The sequence below is a fragment of the Lissotriton helveticus genome, chromosome 10, assembly GCF_964261635.1.
Source record: "Lissotriton helveticus chromosome 10, aLisHel1.1, whole genome shotgun sequence".
NCBI classification, from domain to species: Eukaryota; Metazoa; Chordata; class Amphibia; order Caudata; family Salamandridae; genus Lissotriton; species Lissotriton helveticus.
Genome location: NC_136071.1, coordinates 888505360 through 888526448, shown reverse-complemented (window position 1 = coordinate 888526448; position 21089 = coordinate 888505360). Strand labels below are relative to the sequence as shown.

The 21089-nt window shown below is 46.4% G+C and overlaps 1 protein-coding gene across 5 annotated transcripts in view; it reads left to right on the top strand.

The window, feature by feature from the left end:
• ULK4 (unc-51 like kinase 4) overlaps nt 1-21089 on the top strand; it is a 2246396-nt gene that overhangs the window by 1506524 nt on the left and 718783 nt on the right. For all 5 annotated transcript variants that reach the window (XM_078663530.1, XM_078663529.1, XM_078663527.1 and 2 more), the window contains one exon: nt 15324-15490. In XM_078663530.1, coding sequence (XP_078519656.1) covers nt 15324-15490 — 167 coding nt within the window. The remainder of the gene's footprint in view (nt 1-15323; nt 15491-21089) is intronic.

The following is a 21089-nucleotide window of genomic DNA, read 5'->3' as shown; positions in this document are numbered from 1 at the left end:
CAACCCCAGTCACTGCGTTAACATTTTAAATCCTGCCTTTGGCCCTAATTACCGTCTCAGTGTGGGAACCGACCGACACTAGGTTGGTAGTTCCGAACACCGTATTACAATGTGACTGCACATGGTGTGGTCGCAGACTCCCCTTTCCCTATGGGAGCTTGTGCGGAGGTCTGAAACCTGCCACAGCACAAGCTCCCATAGAGAAATGGGATTAATGGTGAGGTGCCTGCTGCGAGGGCAGGGATTTATAGAGGGCACCATAGGTGCTCCCCAGGGCAAGTGGCTGCAGAGGCATAGGGGCCCTGCTAGGGTCCCCTAAGTCGCTTCTCCGATAGGCTTTTCATGTGAGGCTTTCCGACATGAAAAGCCTATCAGAAACTGACATCATAATCACAATGGCGGAAATGCCGTCCGTAGGGATTATGTGCAGCCTCTGACTGGCCGACGTGCTCAGAAGCCAGTCTGTCTGGCCGGACAATTTAAACTTGGACCGCCTACATTGTAATTAGGTGGTCGGACTTTTAACCATGGGTGTCGGTTGGAGGCTTTCTGACCGACATCCTAATCAGCCCTTGAGTGTTAACCCCTTCGCTGCGGGGGGTAATTGCCCCGCTGTGCTGGGGGTTGGGGGGGCCGGGCACAACGCCCCCATGCTCATGACGAGCTGAGCTCGTCATGAGCCACTGCACTCCTGTGCTCATGACGAGCTGAGCTCGTCACAGCTGCACCCGTTCCCGTGGAACGCTCAGCACAGCAGGGGAATTATCCCCGCGTGTGAGCGTTCCACGGCTCATGACGAGCTCAGCTCGTCTAGAGCACCGGAGCGCCGTGGCTCATGACAAGCTCAGCTCGTCATGAGCATGGATGGTGTTAATCCCGACCATGCACTCAACATATAATGTTTACAGGTATGAGTGATATGTGACTCTGATACCTCATAAACCTCATTGTCATGTGTAACACTTCCAGCGCATTGATTTACACACTTGTATCATTTATTTGTGTGTGTGTGTGTATGTTTGTGTGCGTGTGTAGTAAAGCACCGTGACACCCTACACGGGGATGAGTAGTGCTATAAAAAATGACAATAAATAAATTAGTGAAAGCCTTTCAAAACATTATTTGTGCTATTATTTATACTCAGAAATACACCTGACGTTCTTACAGTGCAAGCACATCTCTTATATAGGAGAGTTGAACAAAGGTAAAAATGTCCTTCCAAATCCTATTTTCTCTTAAGCGCTTATAAAGTGATAACAAGCTGTGTTTCTTTATTTCCTTCCATTACATCAGTATCTAGGTGTTGAACTCCGATGGCTCTCAGCCTGGACGATGCTCGAACAAAAGAAGGGTTGATAATCTTTTAAATCAGCCGTTGTTTTGGATGCAGCTGAAAGATAAGAAGAAAGCCACCTCGCCTCCTGTAGGTTGCTCCGAACAGAGAAGAGACAACCTGCGGGCGCTGCTGAAATGTGTTCCGGTGTCAAAAAGTGACACCAGAACATTTTCGGCATACTTCACTGGGTCGGCTGGATCTTGCTCAGAAGTAGCTTCTGGAACCTAGATCCAGGCGAGATCCCCTCATTTCCAGCTCTGGCCACTATACTTGTGCCACCTGATGTGGTTTACCTTACTAACGGGGTTTCATATTATAGACGTTTATGTTATTGCAGTTTATTTTTGTTCATTTAGTCCTTCGAGGACTGCATGCAGTAAAGCAATGTAACAAACTTGCATATTATGCAGTAGGGATTTCTAAACCTCACCATCTGTTGGTAGGAGATCACTAGTACAGCACGGACCAGAACAAATCTTTGGCAGAATGACCTTTAATTTCATTAGGAGTGACTAAAGCAGCATTTGCTGTCTGCCTCATAATTCTGGACCGAAACTGGTTGATCCTTTGATCTATCACCGATGCCTAGCAGAGAATTGTGAAGCATCTCCCTGCCACACTTTCTGGCTTTGAGTGACAGTCAGCACATCACTACAACATGTGAGTGCTATTGGAAACTCATTCAGAGGTGGGAGGTGCCCACAGTGCACGCTGGCTGAGGGGCGACGGCAGGAAAGACCACCACTCTGGAAAGTTCTGCCTGGATCACAGACCTCAGGTCTGTATGGATGATGTATGCACCGACGCTTCGAGGCCATATACAGTTTACGTACGTACATTGCACTTGTTAAGCAGCAGCTCCCAGAAGGGTTATGGGCTTATTCCACTCAAGCCAATCTGTCAGGCTGCTATGTAGGCATCAGTGTACACTTTTATGAAGCACTGTCTTGACATTCAGAAATGGGCATTTTGCCTCTTTGGTCCATGCAGAAATTGTTGGTCTGATCTATTACATGAGCTCACCAGCTTAGCAGCTACTGCTCTGATCTCTATTTGCGGGGTGAGGAATCTCTGGTTAGAAGTATTTATCAGAAGAACAAGTTACATACCTTATAGCCCTCTGTTGTACTATCATTTTTGAAGGTCTTTAGGTTCTTGGGAGAAACAATGGTTCTTTTTTAGTGGTCTTGTGAAGGTCGATGTGTTTTAGCAGACACCATAATAATGCCTTTATCAGTAGAAGACCTGACCTACAATGTCACAGTGACAGAATCTGTTTCCCAGTCGTGAGAGGACCAGTGCCAGAAGTGAATGCGATAAATCACTTCATAATTGAAGGAAGAATGTAGAAATCTAAAAGTATCTCAATCATTTATACAGCTCATGGCTGAATAATTATTTTCCTTGATATACAGTGCTAAATTCAGTGGAGGGAAAACTTGCCAAACATCAAGATCCATTTTTCTACGGCATGGACCGTTATGTTCTCCTGGTGTGTGTATGAGAGCAGTAGGACTCCTGAATTACATAGTCTATTTGGTGATGAGCAGTTACAGAGGCGCAACTAGAGCCAAATTTCAGGGAGGGCTACTAAAAATTTAGTTGTGGCACCGTGGCAGATTCTTCCAGCAATAGGCAGAGTGGTGGTGCAGGGGCTCTAAGAAGGTTTGAAAAACAACAAGGCCTCGTAAACAAGTAAATGGTCTTTTAAAGACTTGTGAAGTACTCGGGTGTGGCTGCTATAAGACGGACGCCAGACCAGCCAGTGAGTCTACAGTCGCTCAAAAAATGTCTGTATATGCCCAGGAAGCTGTCTCAGCCCAGGCTGACACACACGACGGGGGGGCTAAAGCCCTTTGAGCCCAATGGGCGTTGCACGCCTGAGCAGTTATCAGTCTGTTCCTTCATAGTAGAAGTTGGTAACTTTTACCAAGCTAGTGTCTACTGTTACTAAACTACCATACAGAAACATGTGGGGCAAAAGTTGACCTAAATGATTACTAAAAGGAGAACAAGGCATGCTGACAGACACCTTTAAAAAAAAAAAAAATTAGGGGGGCGTGGCTTGGACGCCGGGAAGAATGGCGGCGTAACCCTTTGCTCCTCCAAGCAATAACGGCATTTTAATGCTGGGAGCTGCAATTCGAAATCATTTCCCGACCTGAAAAGAGATTCAGGAGTCGGAACGTAACCCCTAGCTACGGAGCAATTTTGAGCCGACTCCGACCTTGGACGGAGGAGAAAACGACCCTTTTCGTCTCGACCGCTAGCGAGCGCGGGGCGGGACGGAACCCGACGGCGGCTGGAGCTGCGTGGCTGCCGGAGCGACTGAGACACCGCGACCACCGAGCGAGGCAATCCCTTCACAGCACCAACGGTGAATTCAAGGTTCTGGGGCTCAGCGGCATTATGGAATCAAGGGCAGTGAGTAGTGAGTGACTGTTGCTGACCGGCGTTTAACTATTGAAGTGAGTAAAAGTAAAACGGCGCGAATAACCTCTCTCTCAAAATGGCGACCTGATCGCTCTCCCCTACGTATATCCCGCATGCAGCCAGCGTCCTCGCTCCTGCGGCCCAGATTTAGTGACACAAGGAGGGCATGTACAAACAGCAACACAACGGGGGCAGATTGAGAAACGAAAACGGAGGCAGAGTTTATTGAGTGTCAAGCAAAATAAGGGCAGGCGAGGGAATGGTAATAGCGGAGGCAATGACTGTATGTTATTTGGGCTAGAGTTTGCACCAACTCCCGAAGGCTGCCTGAGGTTGCCCACGCCGACTAGACCCCATGCGAGGAGCCGCCTGGCACACTTGCTTACAAAATGGCGGCCGCTGATGTACTGCCCACACAGTTGAACACGAGATTCGGCTAGTTGGTGCATATATTGCCATAATCTCGATATACTGCCATAGACTTGATCTAATGAGACACAACTGCTCTTCTGGGTTGTACTTCACGGCTGCAGCGTACTTCATGAGTGAGAGGGGGCCACCAGTCCCCTAAATACCGCGCAGAACTCGAACTGAAGTCTCTTGGTCTGCCTTGTTCTAAGCATATAACCGCGCACTAGGGGGGTTTTTCATGAGCAAATTCAACACTTAAGTGCGCTGCTCAATGCTGAAATGCTAGATAAGCACTAGTGGACTTGTGACCTAGTACCACACAAGAGTGACACAAGATTAAACATCAACCCATCATCTGTCTTCAAAATGGGTGATAAAGAAAATGGGAAAATTTCCAAGCGACTGAAAGCTGACCCGCCAACTCCGGTTTCTCCATTTAAAGGGAAAAAAGATTTTAGTGAAGCAATGGAGACTATTTTGAGCAGACTGGAGGAAGTTAAAGATCTAGCCAAATCCACTAAAGAGGAAGTTGTTGCGGTCAGACAAGACATTAGAGACATCAACTCAAGGCTGACGGAGACTGAGAGTAGAATAAGCAAGTTGGAAGATACTGAAAACAAGACCTGCGGAGCTATTAAAAATCTCTCCTTGAGTTCTGACCACCTCTCAAGGAAAGTGGCGGAGTTGGAAGATAGAAACAGGAGGGGGAACCTGAGAATTTTTGGTATCCCAGAAAATTCAGAAGACTCCCAAGGCTCTTGCATAGCCTTCCTCGAGCAATGGTTTACACAGGCCACGAGCCTCACCTTCACCCAGCCACTGGAGTTTGACAGGGCGCATAGAGTCCCGGGAAGAATAACAAAAGACCAGAAAGGCCCAAGAGCGATAATATGTAAACCACTGAGGTTCCAACATGTTGAACAAATCCTTACATTTGTCCGCAAACATAACCATGTTTTATGGAAAGGTCACAAAATATATATATCGCAGGACTTCAGTAAAGAGACTATGGATACCAGGAAAGCATTTCTTGCACTGAGACCGCAACTGAAATCACTTGGCCACCAATATGGGTTCATCGGCCCAGCGAAATTTAAAGTAACCATTCAAGGTGTAACCCATGTTTTCTCCGACCCACAGAAACTCAGACGCTTACTCTACAACCAGGAAGATGGCCGTATGGAAGTTACCCCACCGGAACTAGTGGGTGCGACTGCATCTGGCTACAAGTGATCACTTGCTATTGAAATCCCATAGTACATCCAACACAGCCTCTGTTCAGTCCTCATATGCACTGATCACCAGCTGACTGAGATCATATGCGAATATCCCAGTGTCAGTTGACTCCGCCCTGTGTTATGTTGCTATATCTTTTGGTCATTACTTGCTGATGCCTAATCAATAGCGATGTATTCTACCTTTAAACTACAGTGATTACATTATAACGTTCAATTGCTAAGTAATATGTATGCTCACCTTGTTGAAATCAGGTATGGTTACTAGTTATTACAGATATACCTGGCATGTTATTGGTTTGCTTTGGTCCGTCCACTGAGAGAATTGTCCGAAACACCACCAGCCTCTAATATAGTCATTGAAGTGGTTCTACAAAGTTCCCTATTTGTTTGCATCCATGTTCAGAAATGCATTTGCAGTTCCTACAATGTATTGATTGATCTGTGCAAGTTGCTTGGAGGCGGCCGCACGGTCGTCCCCGAGTCGCCATGTTCTTTTTCTACAATTGGGGTGGGAAGGGTGGGATGAGGGAGAGGGTGGAGAGGGGGCGGGGGGGAGGTTCCGGGGGCTGGGGAGGGGTTGGAATGTTTTGTTCTACTTTCCTTTATATTTTCTATTGTGCTTTCTATTGTGTTTTTTGAAACCACTATTGTTCTTGCCTACACTAATACCAATGTTTGCACCATACTGCAGGTGCGCTATCCACAAAGAGTACACCTACTGGTATTGTTCATAATTTCTCACAGAATTGTGGGCGACGTGGTCTCATTAACAAAAATCATGATCATTGCCATACGCCTACTCTGGGTTTCAGTAGTTAAAATGGACTGTCGATCAATAGGTTTAAACTGTTCTTCTACATGGTATGTCTATGACACATGATGGCGTCCTCCGTTGACACTCCTATAGGGACAACGAGTATAGGTAACCTTAAAATACTCTCATTAAATGTGAAGGGCTTGAATCAGCCGATTAAACCGCAGAAAATATTAGAATACCTTCGTAGACAGCAGGGGGACATTGCTTTGTTACAGGAGACGAAACTAGAGGCAAAGACTTCCATACCCTACGGAATAAACGGTGTGGTAATATTGATAGCAAAAAAGGCCAACGTGGACGTAGTTTCTTCCTCAATGGACACAAAAGGTAGATGGGTTACGGCGAAATTGATCAAGGACGACACCGAATTTTACATTACAACCGTATATGCCCCTAATTCACACGAACCCTCCTTCTGGTCAGAACTCACAACACAAATGGACACTATCCCGGATTCGGCGGTCCATATCCTTTCAGGCGATTTCAACCTTCCGTTCGACCCTGCCTTAGATAGGGATTCTAAATGTAACTTCCGTCCCAGCAAAGCCCATAAAGACTTCACTAGGCTATGCAGCAGATTTAACATGATAGACACATGAAGGCTGCAAAACCCCGATGACAGAGACTACTCTTTTTACTCCCCTCCACACGATTCATTCTCACGAATCGATTATTTTTTCATCACTAGAAACGCTGTAGCCAGGATCGAGGACACAAGCATTGAGCCAAGGCTCGTCTCAGACCACTCATGCATCTCACTAACTGTATCGAACGTTAAACCAACACTTCGTCAGTCAATGTGGCGCCTCAACGACGCCATCCTAAACGACGAGAAACACAGAGACACCATAGAAACCGCCATTAAAGAATACTTAACAATCAATAAGGAGGGCGACACCACTGACTCCACCAGGTGGGAGGCTCTAAAGAGTACCATAAGGGGCCTCACCATAAAGAATCATAATGCTGCTCTATTCAAACTAGAAAAAGATATCTCGATACTCCAAAGTGAATATCTGAAGAATAGATCTGCTGAGACGCTTAACAACTTAACAAATCAGAAGTATGCCTACAACAAACTAATCAGTGAAAGAGCAGGAGTCTGGTTGGACAGAAGGAAACGGTTTAAAATTTGCGAATCAAACAAGGCAGGGAAAGGTTTAGCAGCATACCTTAAATTTAAAATACAAAAAAACATAATCAACTCCTTGATAGATGACAAAGGAATGCCCAATTCGGACCCCCTTAAAATCGCGGAATTGTTCAAAGAATTCTACGAGAAATTGTATGCCAAGAACAATAATGTGAAGAAGGAGAGGGTGGGAAACTACCTCACTAAATGTGATTTACCAACACTCACCATGACAGAACGTGAGACACTAAATAAGCCGATATCAAAGTCGGAGGTCTCAAGTGCGATCAAACCACTTAAATGTGGGAAGCCCCCTGGCCCTGACGGATTCACGGCAAAATTTTATAAATGTTTCTCCCAGACGCTCACACCACCAATATTAAATATGTTCCATGAGATTGGCGAGACCGGAGAGGTAACAGGGACGCTAGCTGAAGCGGTTATAGCCGTTATACCAAAGGGAAAGATCCTCAGCTCCCAAAGAATTATAGACCCATCTCACTAATCAACCTAGACTGTAAGCTTCTAGCTTCAATATTGGCACAACGCATACAGAAAGTCCTTCCATCCCTAATTCACCCCTCACAAGCGGGATTCCTAAAAAATAGGTTATCAAGTGATAACACTAGAATCCTAGCGCATGTCATTGAGAAAGCAAAATTCCTATCCACGCCTACTGCAGCGATAACACTTGATGCAGAGAAGGCATTCGATAAAGTGGACTGGACCTATTTGAAGGCTGTCCTGCACAAGTTTGAATTAGATCCTTTTTTCACTAAAATGGTCATGTCATTGTACGCTTGTCCCACGGCAAAGGTAAGGGCGGGAGGGGCTTTCTCCTCACCGTTTAAATTACAACAAGGGACTAGGCAAGGATGCCCCTTATCTCCCTCTTTATTCCTCTTGGCAATTGAGCCCTTCCTGTATCAAATCCGTAACAATGATCACATCCCAGGGATTCCATTTAACGAATGCATTATAAAACTAACAGCTTACGCAGATGATGTTTTAGTTTTATCTGAGCAGGCTGAGGAAGCAATACCTGCCTTGCTATCCACGTTAGAGGAATTCTCTGACGTGTCTGGTTACTCCTTAAACAAAGATAAGACTGAGGTCAAGCTATTAAATAATATGGGTGGCAAAGACATATTAGGTAACTCGGGGCTCACCTGGCAACCGAAGAGTTTCAAGTACTTGGGCTTAGACTTTGAAAAAGATCTAATTACGACACTAAAAATTAACGAAGAGCAACTCTTAAAGAAAGTAAATAAACTCCTAGAGGGGTGGTCTTCAAAGTACTTATCGTGGTGGGGAAGAGCGGAGACACTGAAAATGATGGTCACTCCCCTAATTAATTACTTGGCAAGCATGCTCCCTATGACTTTCTCAGAAGACTTTTTACAAAAAATAGACAAATTATTCAGTACATTCCTATGGTAAGGGAAGAAGCCCAGGGTTTCAATGAAAAAGCTACGACTAGCTAAGATAAAAGGCGGCCTGGGTCTTCCCAATTTTAGGAATTATCAAACTGCTTTTTTGTGCAAACAAGGGGCATGTTGGTTTAATGAAAGCTCAAGTTATACACCACTATGGATTGAAATAGAGAGCTCCATCATAGGCAAAGCCCCTCTCCCAGCGATACTCACCATGGACCTGTCACACCTTACACACTCCAAGTACATTATGCTTAACACTAGGAGGGCACTCCTTAGACTTGACCAAACCCATAATACTGGCCTCCAGGTAAAAGAAAACGACTTCATCATCCCTGTGGCACAACCCAAATATCCGGATTAACGGAACATCACCCTTCTGGGAACACTGGTCAGTAAAGGGCATCAACATGGTCTCCGACTTATACGATGGTCACCTGCCACTGCCGTACTCTGCGATCAAGACTAAAAATTGCCTCCAGCCAATTGACTTCTATGCGTTCCTAAAGTTGAAAGCGGCCTTATCCACACACTCGTTTTCATTCTCAGATCCTTGGTTGAAACCACTGCTCCAGCGCCTACAGACAACAGGTCATTTTGTCTCTAAAGTTTAGAAAATGCTTTCACCAACGCTAGGCAAAGCCCAAAGACGAAACGAGGTTAAGTGGGAAGAAGAACCAAATACCACGGGCATAGACCTCGATTGGGATAGGATTCATGCTTCAGCCCTTACACATAAGGTGTCCCCGATCCTTTCCCAAACCAAATATATGCTGCTCAACAGGGTTTTCTGGACCCCCCAAAAATTATTCAAGCTTAACCTAAGAGATACCCCCACATGCTGGAATTGTTCCCTAACTGAAGGGGATCCACTACACATGCTCTTCCACTGCCCCTTACTACAAAACTACTGGTCCAACATCTTTGACTACATTGAGCACATATTTAAGATTAAGCCAAAGAGGGAGTTTATCTACATACTACTGGGTGCCATTGATCCAACACTTCCAAGAGATCATGACCGTCAACTATTTGATCTATTACTTACATACACTAGCGTGCAAAGTCGTTTTATGCAAGTGGAAGAGTGCCTCGGAGGTTTCGTTCACAATGTGGAAAGAATGGGTGTCATGCATCAGAAGGACCGACAATACTGCTTTGCACTCTTCCCCATGGCATGTAACTAACAAAAAATTGTGGAGCGCTCTTGACGCTTCCTCCTTCTCGTTTGACCCACCGTAGGATGTTACCTGTACAGTATAACAGACAAAGAAATCACCCCCATTACTGGATATGTGAAACAAAGGTACTAATGTAATTACTAAAAGTGGACCAAATTGAATGTCTTGGTATTAGGTATAGAATTATCTTGCAGTACCATATCCTACATACTAAAGAACACAATCAGTGGTAATACAATGTATGTTACTTGTTTTATTTTATTTCTCTAGCCCACGTAAGCTCGTCCTACTGTCTTCTATAATGATGTCTTAACTGATACACTGTTCATATTAGAAAACGATGTCCTGATTTAAGGTGACCTCTAGCATGTATAACACAATATGCTATCAATGTCAGCTCAATATAGGTACTCCACTCATGATTATGACATCTGACCTGACTATGACATCTGACCTCTACGCGCTATGTGGACCCGTATTTGTATTCATATTATTTTCTTATCTTACTTTATTTTACCTTATCACGGAATGTTCCATGTATGTATGTATTATTCTTTGTACTTTATTTTCTTTCTCCTTTTATTGCTCAATAAAAACGATTTGAACCAAAAAAAACAAAAAAATGGAAAAAACATTCCTAGTCCGTCATGATTCTTGTACTACCTGGTGTGGTTTACGCTACTAAAGACATTCGGTTTATTGCAGATTCAAATTGTTCATTTAGTCATTCAGTAACTGCATGCAGCAAAAGAATGTATCAGACTTTTGTCTCATGCTGTCTGGTTCCTAAATAATCCTCTGTTTGGTAAGAGATCCCTGGTACAAAAGGACTAGAGCAATTCCTTGGCTGAATGACCTTTTATTATGACTGACTAAAGCAGCATTTGCTGTCTGGCTCCTAACTCTGGTGCCAAGGTGGGTGATCCTTTCTTGCATCATTGGTGTCTAGCACACTGTCACACTGTCTGGCTTTAAGTGGTAGCAACATTTGAGCTGTTGTATGACACAAGCAAACTTTCCTTTCCCACGAGTTCCTTAACAACGCAGTTTGAAACAACTAATGTGTCTGAAACACGCCTTCCATTTACAACACAAGTTGTTACAACGACTTGCCTTAGGGGGGTGCTGGACTTTGGAATAGTATCAATTACTATTCCAACTCCAGTCCCCACAACAGCAGGGAAAGCGTTGGACTTTAAAGACCAACACCGCTTTATTTAACGTATGTTGTTGCAACAACTTGCATTGTAAATGGAATGCGTGATTCAGACACATTGGTTGTTCTGCATGTGTTGCAAAAACAGTGCATTGTTCGGTGGTTGTGGTATTTGCTGTTTCCCATTTGAGCGCAGTCAATCTCTGTAAAAGGTTGGAGTATCCCGCAGTGCACAAGCAATGGGAGATGGCAGGAAAGACCATCAATCTGGAAGTTGTTGCCTGGATCACAGACCTCTGGTCTAAATGGATGCTGTATGCACCAACCATTCTATTCCTTGTGCAGTTTATGTAACAAGGCACCTGGTTGTAGTGTGGCCTCAGTGCTTCCAAATGTGCCTCGCGCTAGGGCTATGACGCCGGCAGGGGTGGGTGGGTTACTCAGTCGTTAAATAATGGTGGTCCTTAGTCCGGCTTGCCCTTTGTCGATAGTAAACATGTAATACCACACAGCACCACTGGGACCTTTTTGAACCCAAATATCTGGAAGTAGGGTGCCGCCGAAAAATACCTAATGTCGAATTTGTGGGCTCGGGTGTAGTTTTTTTTGCTGTTTGTGTACCATATAGGGTGACCAACCGTCCGTAATTTTCACGGACAGTCCGTAATTTCGGCCATCTGTCCGTTGTCCGTGAAGGATTCTTTAACGGACGCCATTTGTCCGTCATTTTAGCCGGGCACCGGTCGCCCCACCCTAAAGCCAGCACAGCTTGCCCCCACCTCCCTTCTTGACTCCGATGCTGTATCAAAGCTCAGATACCCCGCAGCATTGGAAAGGCACAGCGGGATGGCAGCCCTGACACCTCCAGCCCTTGATGAGCTGTTAAGAGGTGCTCGAAGGTGACTGAGAGGAGGGGCTGCAACTTCAGGAGCATCTATTCAGATGCAAACAGTCCTGAATGCGTTCTGCAATTTAGAGGGGCCTCACACATTCCATTTCTACCCAGGGCCCCAAACATCCTAGACTCGGCCAGATTACACCGGTCACAGAGCTTAATTACTGTCACTAAATTGTAAGCAAACCTCGGTTCTTCAAACATGCAGTCTATAATGTCATAAAATAAAGAAATGGCACAATCGCACCCACACTGAAGAAAGTATGGAGGACAATCAGTTCAATCAGTTCTCTTAGAGTATCTCATGTAAGTACTGTAACATCACAGAGGGGAATGGCATTTTGGACAGAGAGCCTGTCTTATCATTGTCTTAGACAGGAGGGGGCGAGGAGCCCAAGATGATGCTAGAATACTGCATGCCCTCCCCTGTGCCCACCCTGGTGGATCCTGTTCCCTCTCCTGTGATGCTCCTGCCCTCCCCTCAGTGATGGCTCCTGTCCCCCATGTGGTGGCTCCAGTCCACCACCCCCGTCTGTAAGGGCTCCTGCCCCCCCCCCCACCCCCACCCCCCCTCCCTCTGAGGTGGATCCTGTCTCTGCCCTGGGTGGCTTCTGTCCCAGTCCTGGAACGGCCCCTGCAGCGAGGGTGAAGTTCTTGATGGGCCTCTTCTCAAAAGGGCTCAGCTTAAAATTAATATGAAAAGGAGGGTGAGTGAGTAAGTGAAGGGATGGCTGGATGGCTGGATGAACTAGTGAAAGGGTGAATGGATGAATGAAAGATTGAATGAATGGATAATGAGAGAGGATGGATGGATTGATGAGTGAGGGGAAGGATGGATGAGAGAAAATGTAAATAGCTGGATGTATGGGTGGAAGGGTAGCTGGATGATGGATGAGGGGAAAGATAGATGAGGGGAAGGATGGATGGATGGAGGGATGGAGGGGAAGGATGGATGGACAAGGAGAAGGATGAATGGATGGAGGGGAAGGATGGATGGACCAGGAGAAGGATGAATGGATGGAGGTGAAGGATGGATGGATGAGGGGAAGGATAAATGGATGGGAAGGATGGATGGGTGAGGGGAAGGATGGATGGATGAGGAGAAGGATGGATGGACGAGGAGAAGGATGGACGGATGGATGGAGGGGAAGGATGGATGGATGAGGGGAAGGATACATGGATGGGAAGGATGGATGGGTGAGGGGAAGGATGGATGATGGATGAAAGGATGGATGGATGAGGGGAAGGATGGATGGATGAGGAGAAGGATGGATGGACGAGGAGAAGGATGGATGGAGGGGAAGGATGGATGGATGAGGGGAAGGAAACATGGATGGGAAGGATGGATGGGTGAGGGGAAGGATGGATGATGGATGAAAGGAAGGATGGATGAGGGGAAGGATGTATGGATGAGGGGAAGGATGGATGGATGGATGAGGGGGAGGAAGGATGGATGGATGGGTGAGGGGAAGGATGGATGATGGATGAAAGGAAGGATGGATGAGGGGAAGGATGGATGGATGAGGAGAAGGATGGATGGACGAGGAGAAGGATGGATGGATGGATGGATGGATGGATGGAGGGGAAGGATGGATGGATGAGGGAAAGGATACATGGATGGGAAGGATGGATGGGTGAGGGGAAGGATGGATGATGGATGAAAGGAAGGATGGATGAGGGGAAGGATGGATGGATGAGGGGAAGGATGAGGGGAAGGAAGGATGGATGGATGGGTGAGGGAAAGGATGGATGATGGATAAAAGGAAGGATGGATGAGGGGAAGGATGGATGGATGAGGAGAAGGATGGATGGACGAGGAGAAGGATGGATGGAGGGGAAGGATGGATGGATGAGGGGAAGGATACATGGATGGGAAGGATGGATGGGTGAGGGGAAGGATGGATGATGGATGAAAGGAAGGATGGATGAGGAGAAGGATGGATGGATGAGGGGAAGGATGGATGGATGGATGGATGAGGGGAAGGATGGATGGATGAGATGAAGGATGGATGGATGAGGGGAAGGATGGATGATGAGGGGAAGGACGGATGGATGGATGGATGGATAGATGATGAGGGGATGGACGGATGGATGGATGGATGAGGGAAGGACATATGGATGGATGGATGATGAGGGGAAGGACGGATGGATGGATGGATGATGAGAGGAAGGACGGATGGATGGATGGTTGGATGATGAGGGGAAGGACGGATGGATGGATGTATGATGGGTGGGTGAAAGGATGGATGGATGGATGGAGAGTGGGTGGGTGAAAGGATGGATGGATGGATGATGAGTGGGTGGGTGAAAGGATGGATGGATGATGAGTGGGTGGGTGAAAGGATGGATGGATGGAGAGTGGGCGGGTGGATCGATGGATGGATGATGAGTGGTTGGGTGAATGAATGGATGGATGAAGAGTGGGTGGGTGGATGGATGGATGGATGAATAGTGGGTGGGTGAATGGATGGATGGATGATGAGTGGGTGGGTGTAAGGATGGATGGATGGATGAATGGGTGGGTGGATGGCGGGTGGGTGAAAGGATGGATGAGTGGATTGGATGGTGGGTGGGTGAAAGGATGGATGAGTGGGTGGGTGGATGGTGGGTGGGTGGATGGTTGGGTGGATGATGGGTGGGTGGGTGGATGAGTGAAATGATGGATGGATTGATAAGTGCAAGGGTGAATGCATAGACGTATGAGTGAAAGGGTGGATGTAAGGATGAATGAGTGAGTGAAAGGGAGGGTAGATGGACAAAAGCATGAATAGATGTGTGAAGGAGTGAAATGATAGATGGATGAGTGATAGGGTCAATGGATGGATTCATGAGTGGATGAGTAGATGGATGGGTGGGTGGGTGGATGGATGGATGGATTTGTGTCCTGAATTTTTGCCCCTTTGTCCTGAATTTTTACACTCACCGTCCTGAATTTGCACCAATGCCAGTTGGTCACCCTAGTACCATATGCGGTGCCACTTTTCCTACAAAATTAAGGATTACAGATGGTCTTTTGCTTTTCAGAAAGTGATTAAAATGTTAGTTCCTTCAGGCCTTCCTGTACTAATTGAATGCATTTTATTTTGCTAACTGACGTTGTTTCATACACTTTAAAACCATAGTCATTTGTGACGCCATTACATTTTTATTAATTTAAATAATGTCCTATATTGCTGTGAAGGCTCTAGGCATCTGCCGCTACTACACTAAGTGCGATTTTCGTATGTAAACGTGTTTTTCGAATAATTGTTAAGCAATTAAAGTCATACGGATTGTATTGCATGTTTGTAGGTTTGGTCCATCATATCAGCAATACCCTAATAGAAACGGCTGCCCTGTATCTGGAAGGGGACGACAAAGACAGCACGAAGACTGCAACCTCCCAGCTCGTTTCGCTGCTTGACATTTTGCACTGCATGTTGAAGTACACGGCGAATGTTGTGCGGCTGACCCTGCAGGTAAGGGACATGATTTATGTGGCAACGTGTCATTCAGGCGCCTCTTCCACGGACTGGTGCAATCACACTTCAAACCCTGCCCTTCTTATCAGAGCGTGCCACTTTTAAGTTGGAGCAGTTAATTGTTTCCAAGAAGTGCAGAATTAATAATAAAGCAATTAATGGATGCAAACACGTTCCAGAATTTCAGTTCGTACCAATGCACTTCTTTTTTTACATACTTTTCTAGGTGCAAACATGCATCTGTTAGCTTGGGTTTACACATCCTGCAGACTTCTCCACGTTTGCACTTCACTGTTTTTAATTTTTGTCGTATCTCACAAAGATTTCCGTATGCCCACCTTTTAATGTCGGTCACACCAGTGGAAGCAAACACAGGTGTTAGTTAAGCCACTTGGTCAAGCTTTAATGTGCTAACGCATTTAACGCAAGATTGGGGAATAAAAACCAGCGCACATGTCTAAGAGGAACTGAAAGTAGCACCCACGTGTGCCTACAGTGTTTACTTGCGTTAGCACATTAAAATCAGACCCATTGGCTTGGCCAAGCCAATAGGTAACTAACATTTCTGCATTTCAAACGCAAAGTGCATAAAAAGCAATGCACTGTTGTAGCATTACAAAGGAAACATTTATAGAAAATGCATCATGTTGTCTAAATATGTGAAAGGAGTCAGTGAGGGGCAATGTAATTCAGAGACAGGGACACACATTGAGGTTACCCTCACCACACATCCCAAACTGAGCACACAGAATTAGCCATTCACTCACCAGTCAACAGATTTAAAAACAAGCATTGGCAACAACCAATAGGTCATGCGACTTGAGAGTTACAGGCTTTGTCAATGTTAATGTCTTTTAGCAAAGAGCACAGAATATAAATGTGTAAATAAGTTTATGGTATGTTTTATTCTGTCTCTCCCAAGCTCGGTTTTATGTTTTTTCAACTTCTGTAAACTGACCAACCAAATCTAGTAGCATATCAGGTCTGTACTGGAGCGTCTGTGCCAGCCTTGGGTTCTTTGTCACATAATGAAGCCCGCCATATGGCCACGGACTACCTATACCCCCTCCTCCCTTATCAAGCCCTGTTTAATGACATGAGAAGAGTTTTTTGGATATGGGGGTCGTGAAACCCCCGGCCGTATTTACTAAACATAAAATTAAACAAGCATTTTAAAATAAACAATATTTACAAAAAAAATACGCAGAAAACATTGCTTTACATTGATTACAATTGATAAGTACAAATGTCAGATGGCTAACCTTAACATAACTCTAGTACAAAGGTATTTCCTATTCGAATTTAACATATCATCAATAATCATCACAGCATTTACTTTTCTGCTTATCCTATTTGGACCTACGGCAAGGTCACTAACTGGTGTCAGATCCTTATCAATTAACCACACCCTCCACCCAGAGTGCGCAGGGCCTGTTTACCGTGAGGGTACCCCCCCCCGGTTACCCTCGCACGCTCTATTATCTCCATAAAGGGGGCCCATGCAGTTCTACACCGTTTACTGGCGCCATTGTGCACGTGCGGGGTGGCCAACCAGCCTAGGGAAAGCGTGACTCCCCCCTCCCCCGCACCCATCGAGCTGACCGGCTGTAACTGCCCCTGGAGTTCTAGGAGAGACCACTTGTCCCTCCCCCTTGGGCGACGCCATTCAAGAATGACGCAGCCCTCTAAGGACCTTAAATTTACTGCTCACAAATCATGACCTTACCGCCACAGGCCAGCATAGTTGACCGACTATCTGCCCCCCCAAATTGATAACAGGAAGGTCATATCCTGTTTTTGAAACCCCCTACCATGCCAGCAGATTCTCTACCAGGATTTCATTACCTACCTTAGACAAATGGACACCTTCTTTTAAGAAGCTCGACTCCCCCCTGATACACCTGTGAGCGATCGTCTGTAGATGAGAAGTCCTAAACAACCTCTCTATCTTATTGTTGATCCTCCTCACTGAGTGATTCAAAGCCTTCACAGACTCTCCCCTCCTCCATTGAAATCTGGGTACCATCTGTGACCATACTATGGTGTACCCCCGGCATGTCTTAGCTAACCAACCCATCCGTGATTATAGCTTCCACTAGCCCCCTTCTACCCAGATTTACCAAATCATTCCCTCCCAGGTGTAAGATAATGGTACTAGGGAGAGCCCCACCCTTACTCAACGGGTCCTTCAAGAAACCCCTGAACTGACTAAAGCGGAAAAGCGGAGACCCCCTTTTCCATGCAATGACACCCTAAAACCGGCCTGCTCAGCTCTGTGCCTGTAATTTCCTGAAGAGAAAAATGCATTCAAACGTCTCACATATGAATGGCCAATAATCCAAACGACATGTGGTCTTGGTTTCTGTGGATGTGCACGTCCTTGTATTGAATGTAGCTCCTGATGTTCCACCGCCAGTTCCCCCTCTGCGTGACAGGCTTGAGAAACTGTAATGTAAGCAGAGAAAGAACATGCATCAGTACTTCAGCAAAAATGCCCCACTTGCAGCATTTGCAGCTGCACATAGCGCTTATAACAAGTGGAGGACCACCTCCCAATCCTTTTAACATTGCTGCTGTGAAAGCCTCTCGCTGTTGCTTCAGTGGCAGCACCTATTCTGAAAGAATGAGTTCCAAAACAACTAGGATCCAAACCTGCCTTCTGTATTGCCATATCCATGACTCTTTTAAACTGATATCTGGTGAGCGGGGTACTATCCGCATGAATTAACAATGTCCCCCCCATACTAGTTCTCTGCTGTAGGAATGCCTCTAACTGAGTCACGGGCAGCAAGGGTTGCCATGTGCACTGTGCTGTACTACCCCCTCGCCACAGGCTTCTGGATTAGTTTTGGATCTCCTAATAGATATCAATAAGGCATCGCCTTGCACCTTTGCATGTTCTAACTGCAGACCCCCTTGCACATCCTGTTTATTCTGCGCCACCAGTTCCCCTATCCTAAAAGCACCATAAAAGGCTAGTGAAAAAGCAGCTCTAAATAGCAAAACTTCCCCTGTAGTCCCGCTACCTGGACTAGGGGCAGGACCCATGGTTTGGGGTGGCCGAAAGGGCTGAATGGATTGGAATGCCTGACCTCTGTGGAAGGACTGCGCTGGGTTAACAGATTGCCCTGGGTCAAACTGATCCAACCACAAGATTGTGTTAACGCTATCCCAGGAAAGGGATGGGTCAAATGTCCTAGCCTCCCTGAAGTTTCTATCACACTTCTTCCTACCAATGTCATGAGCCATAGTAATCCTACTCTGATAGCATGCCATCTGTGCTTGTATGTTAGGAAAACTTTCAGCTGTCACTGCCATGGATACTGAGAAACCTCTAATCCAGTTATTTAAATTCTCCTCAATCCTGAATTTCAACAATTCACTAGCCCATTCCCTGTGGAGCATCCAATCCTTCTGTTTCCTTGCTTCCTTCCTTTCTATTTCATCCAGGAGCAAAGAGAACATGTTAACATAACTACCTGACCATATCATTTCTTTCACCTCTTGTGTTGCCTAGCCAAATTCTCCCTCCCGGTGCATGATTCACCCACACCCAACAACGGCAATGTCACCTACTTACCTACTGAAGCCCCTCCAGCTGGCTCCGTCAACTTCACCTTCGCCAGGCTGCTCACTGGCACTTCTTTGTTTTTTTGAAGTGGGAGAACCCCACTGGTTGGTTTGGGAAGAGAAGGAGAACCCAGCCCTTCACCCGGCGCTCCCCTAGGTGTTGCAACAAACTGCACCATCATCTTTTTTGCTTCAGCCAATGGGTCCTCCCCTATTTCTTTCGCCCCAACTGATGTTGACAACATCCCTGCCTTCCCTAACCAAGGAAGAACTGCCGCTATCTGTGCCACTAAGTCCTGTGGAACCGGGTTAGATCCCGCAGGAACGTCCTTTGGGTTTCCACCCCCCGTGGCCACTGGATCCTGCGTGCCGCTTCCTGCCAGAACCACTCCTGCAGGAACAACCATGGCTGGGGCACTTAATGGAACCCCTCACAAAGGGAACCCCCCTCCCTCAGGATCCACTGGGGCACCCAATGGAACACCCCCTCAGAGGAACCACACTCCCCCCCCGAGATCAGGGACTGGCACGGGTGCTTTCCGCAAATTCTTCTCTTTTATTGCCCCTTTCTTGGGCCTAGCCCGCCTGGGAAGAGGGGCTAACTCCCCCCTGGGCTTAGGGAGCACTATGATTCATCAAGGCCTTTCTAAAGCCTCACCTTGACCTTCAACCCTCTCTCTGAGATCTGCAAGGCTCTGCCCAATTTTATCAACCTTCTTCCATCTTCTATTCATAGTCACAATCTTGCGCATCATTGTCTCTATCATGTGCTCCATGCGAGAGCGCTTCTCCCCATGCTTTGCCTTACTGTCCATAGCTTCTAACCAATTGCAGGGTTACTTTGCAAGTGCTGGTCACCCACACCGCGTAAACAATTCTAACCTCACTTAAGTATTTTAGTTACCCCACTGTATTTCCAGGCCTGGTACATTGTCCAGGTCCTTACCTTAGAACTGTTGGAGGTACACAAACCGGCCGTAAGCACCCACACAACTGGAGCAGCGCCACACCAGCTAACCTGGGGGTTAGGCAAGTAATTTCAGCCCGTGCAGCTCACAGAAGCGGTGGAGTTCAGGCCTGTCAGGGTCCCCTTAAGCGACTCCGTGTGTTGCACCGGATATTCCCACGGAGATGGGCCTTTTCGTGGTCTTGGCCCGTTACTTTGAACACTTCTTATGCTTGGCTTCTAAACTCAGTGACAATGAAAACAGATTAGGTGAAACCTGCCCACCCGCTGGTCAACACCCTTTAAAATTGAAGCGCCTCAAAAATTGCACATATGCCATACCAAGCAATTTAATCACTCCTATACTGTGCCCAACTTATGTCCAGGAGCGCTTGAATACTGTGGACCTTTCATACAGTAGCATGAAATTGCAGCCGAAGTGATCACACTGGATTTTAAAAGTACGTGTTTGATTATGTTATCCTCAGGCCACAAAAACTCTCCCTCTTTTATTAGCGCGTATATGCCCAATCCCTGAAAGCGCCGCTCATAAGCCGTATTACAAAGCGTGTTTGTCCAATTTAAAATACAAGCGCGCTGTCCGCCTTACACCGCGCGTTTTAAATAAGCTTGTACCTTGTGGGGTTACACCACGCGTTTACCCACAGCTGATTCAAGGTCTCAACTCGCGCTTCCAGCCCCTACACCAACGACCGCTGCTCTAATATAATTACAAAGCGTGTTTGTCAAATACAAAATACGAGCCCGCTGCCCGCCTTACACCGCCTTTTTAAATGTGCTTGTACCATGTGGGGTTACACCACGCATTTACCAACTGCTGATTCCAGGTCTCAGCTCGCGCTTCCAGCCCCTACACAAACAACCGCTGCTCTAATGCCGCCCCCCAGCACTTACCCGGACACACGCTTACAGGAACCGCTGATCTTTACTCCTGCCCCCACCGCGCTTCCTCGTGTAAAACACTGCTCCGGCCGCACACAAACTTCTGCTCCATCCGCTTGGGTAATCACTCCGATTCCAACTGCATACACAAGAAGGGAGATAAACCACAATGGATAT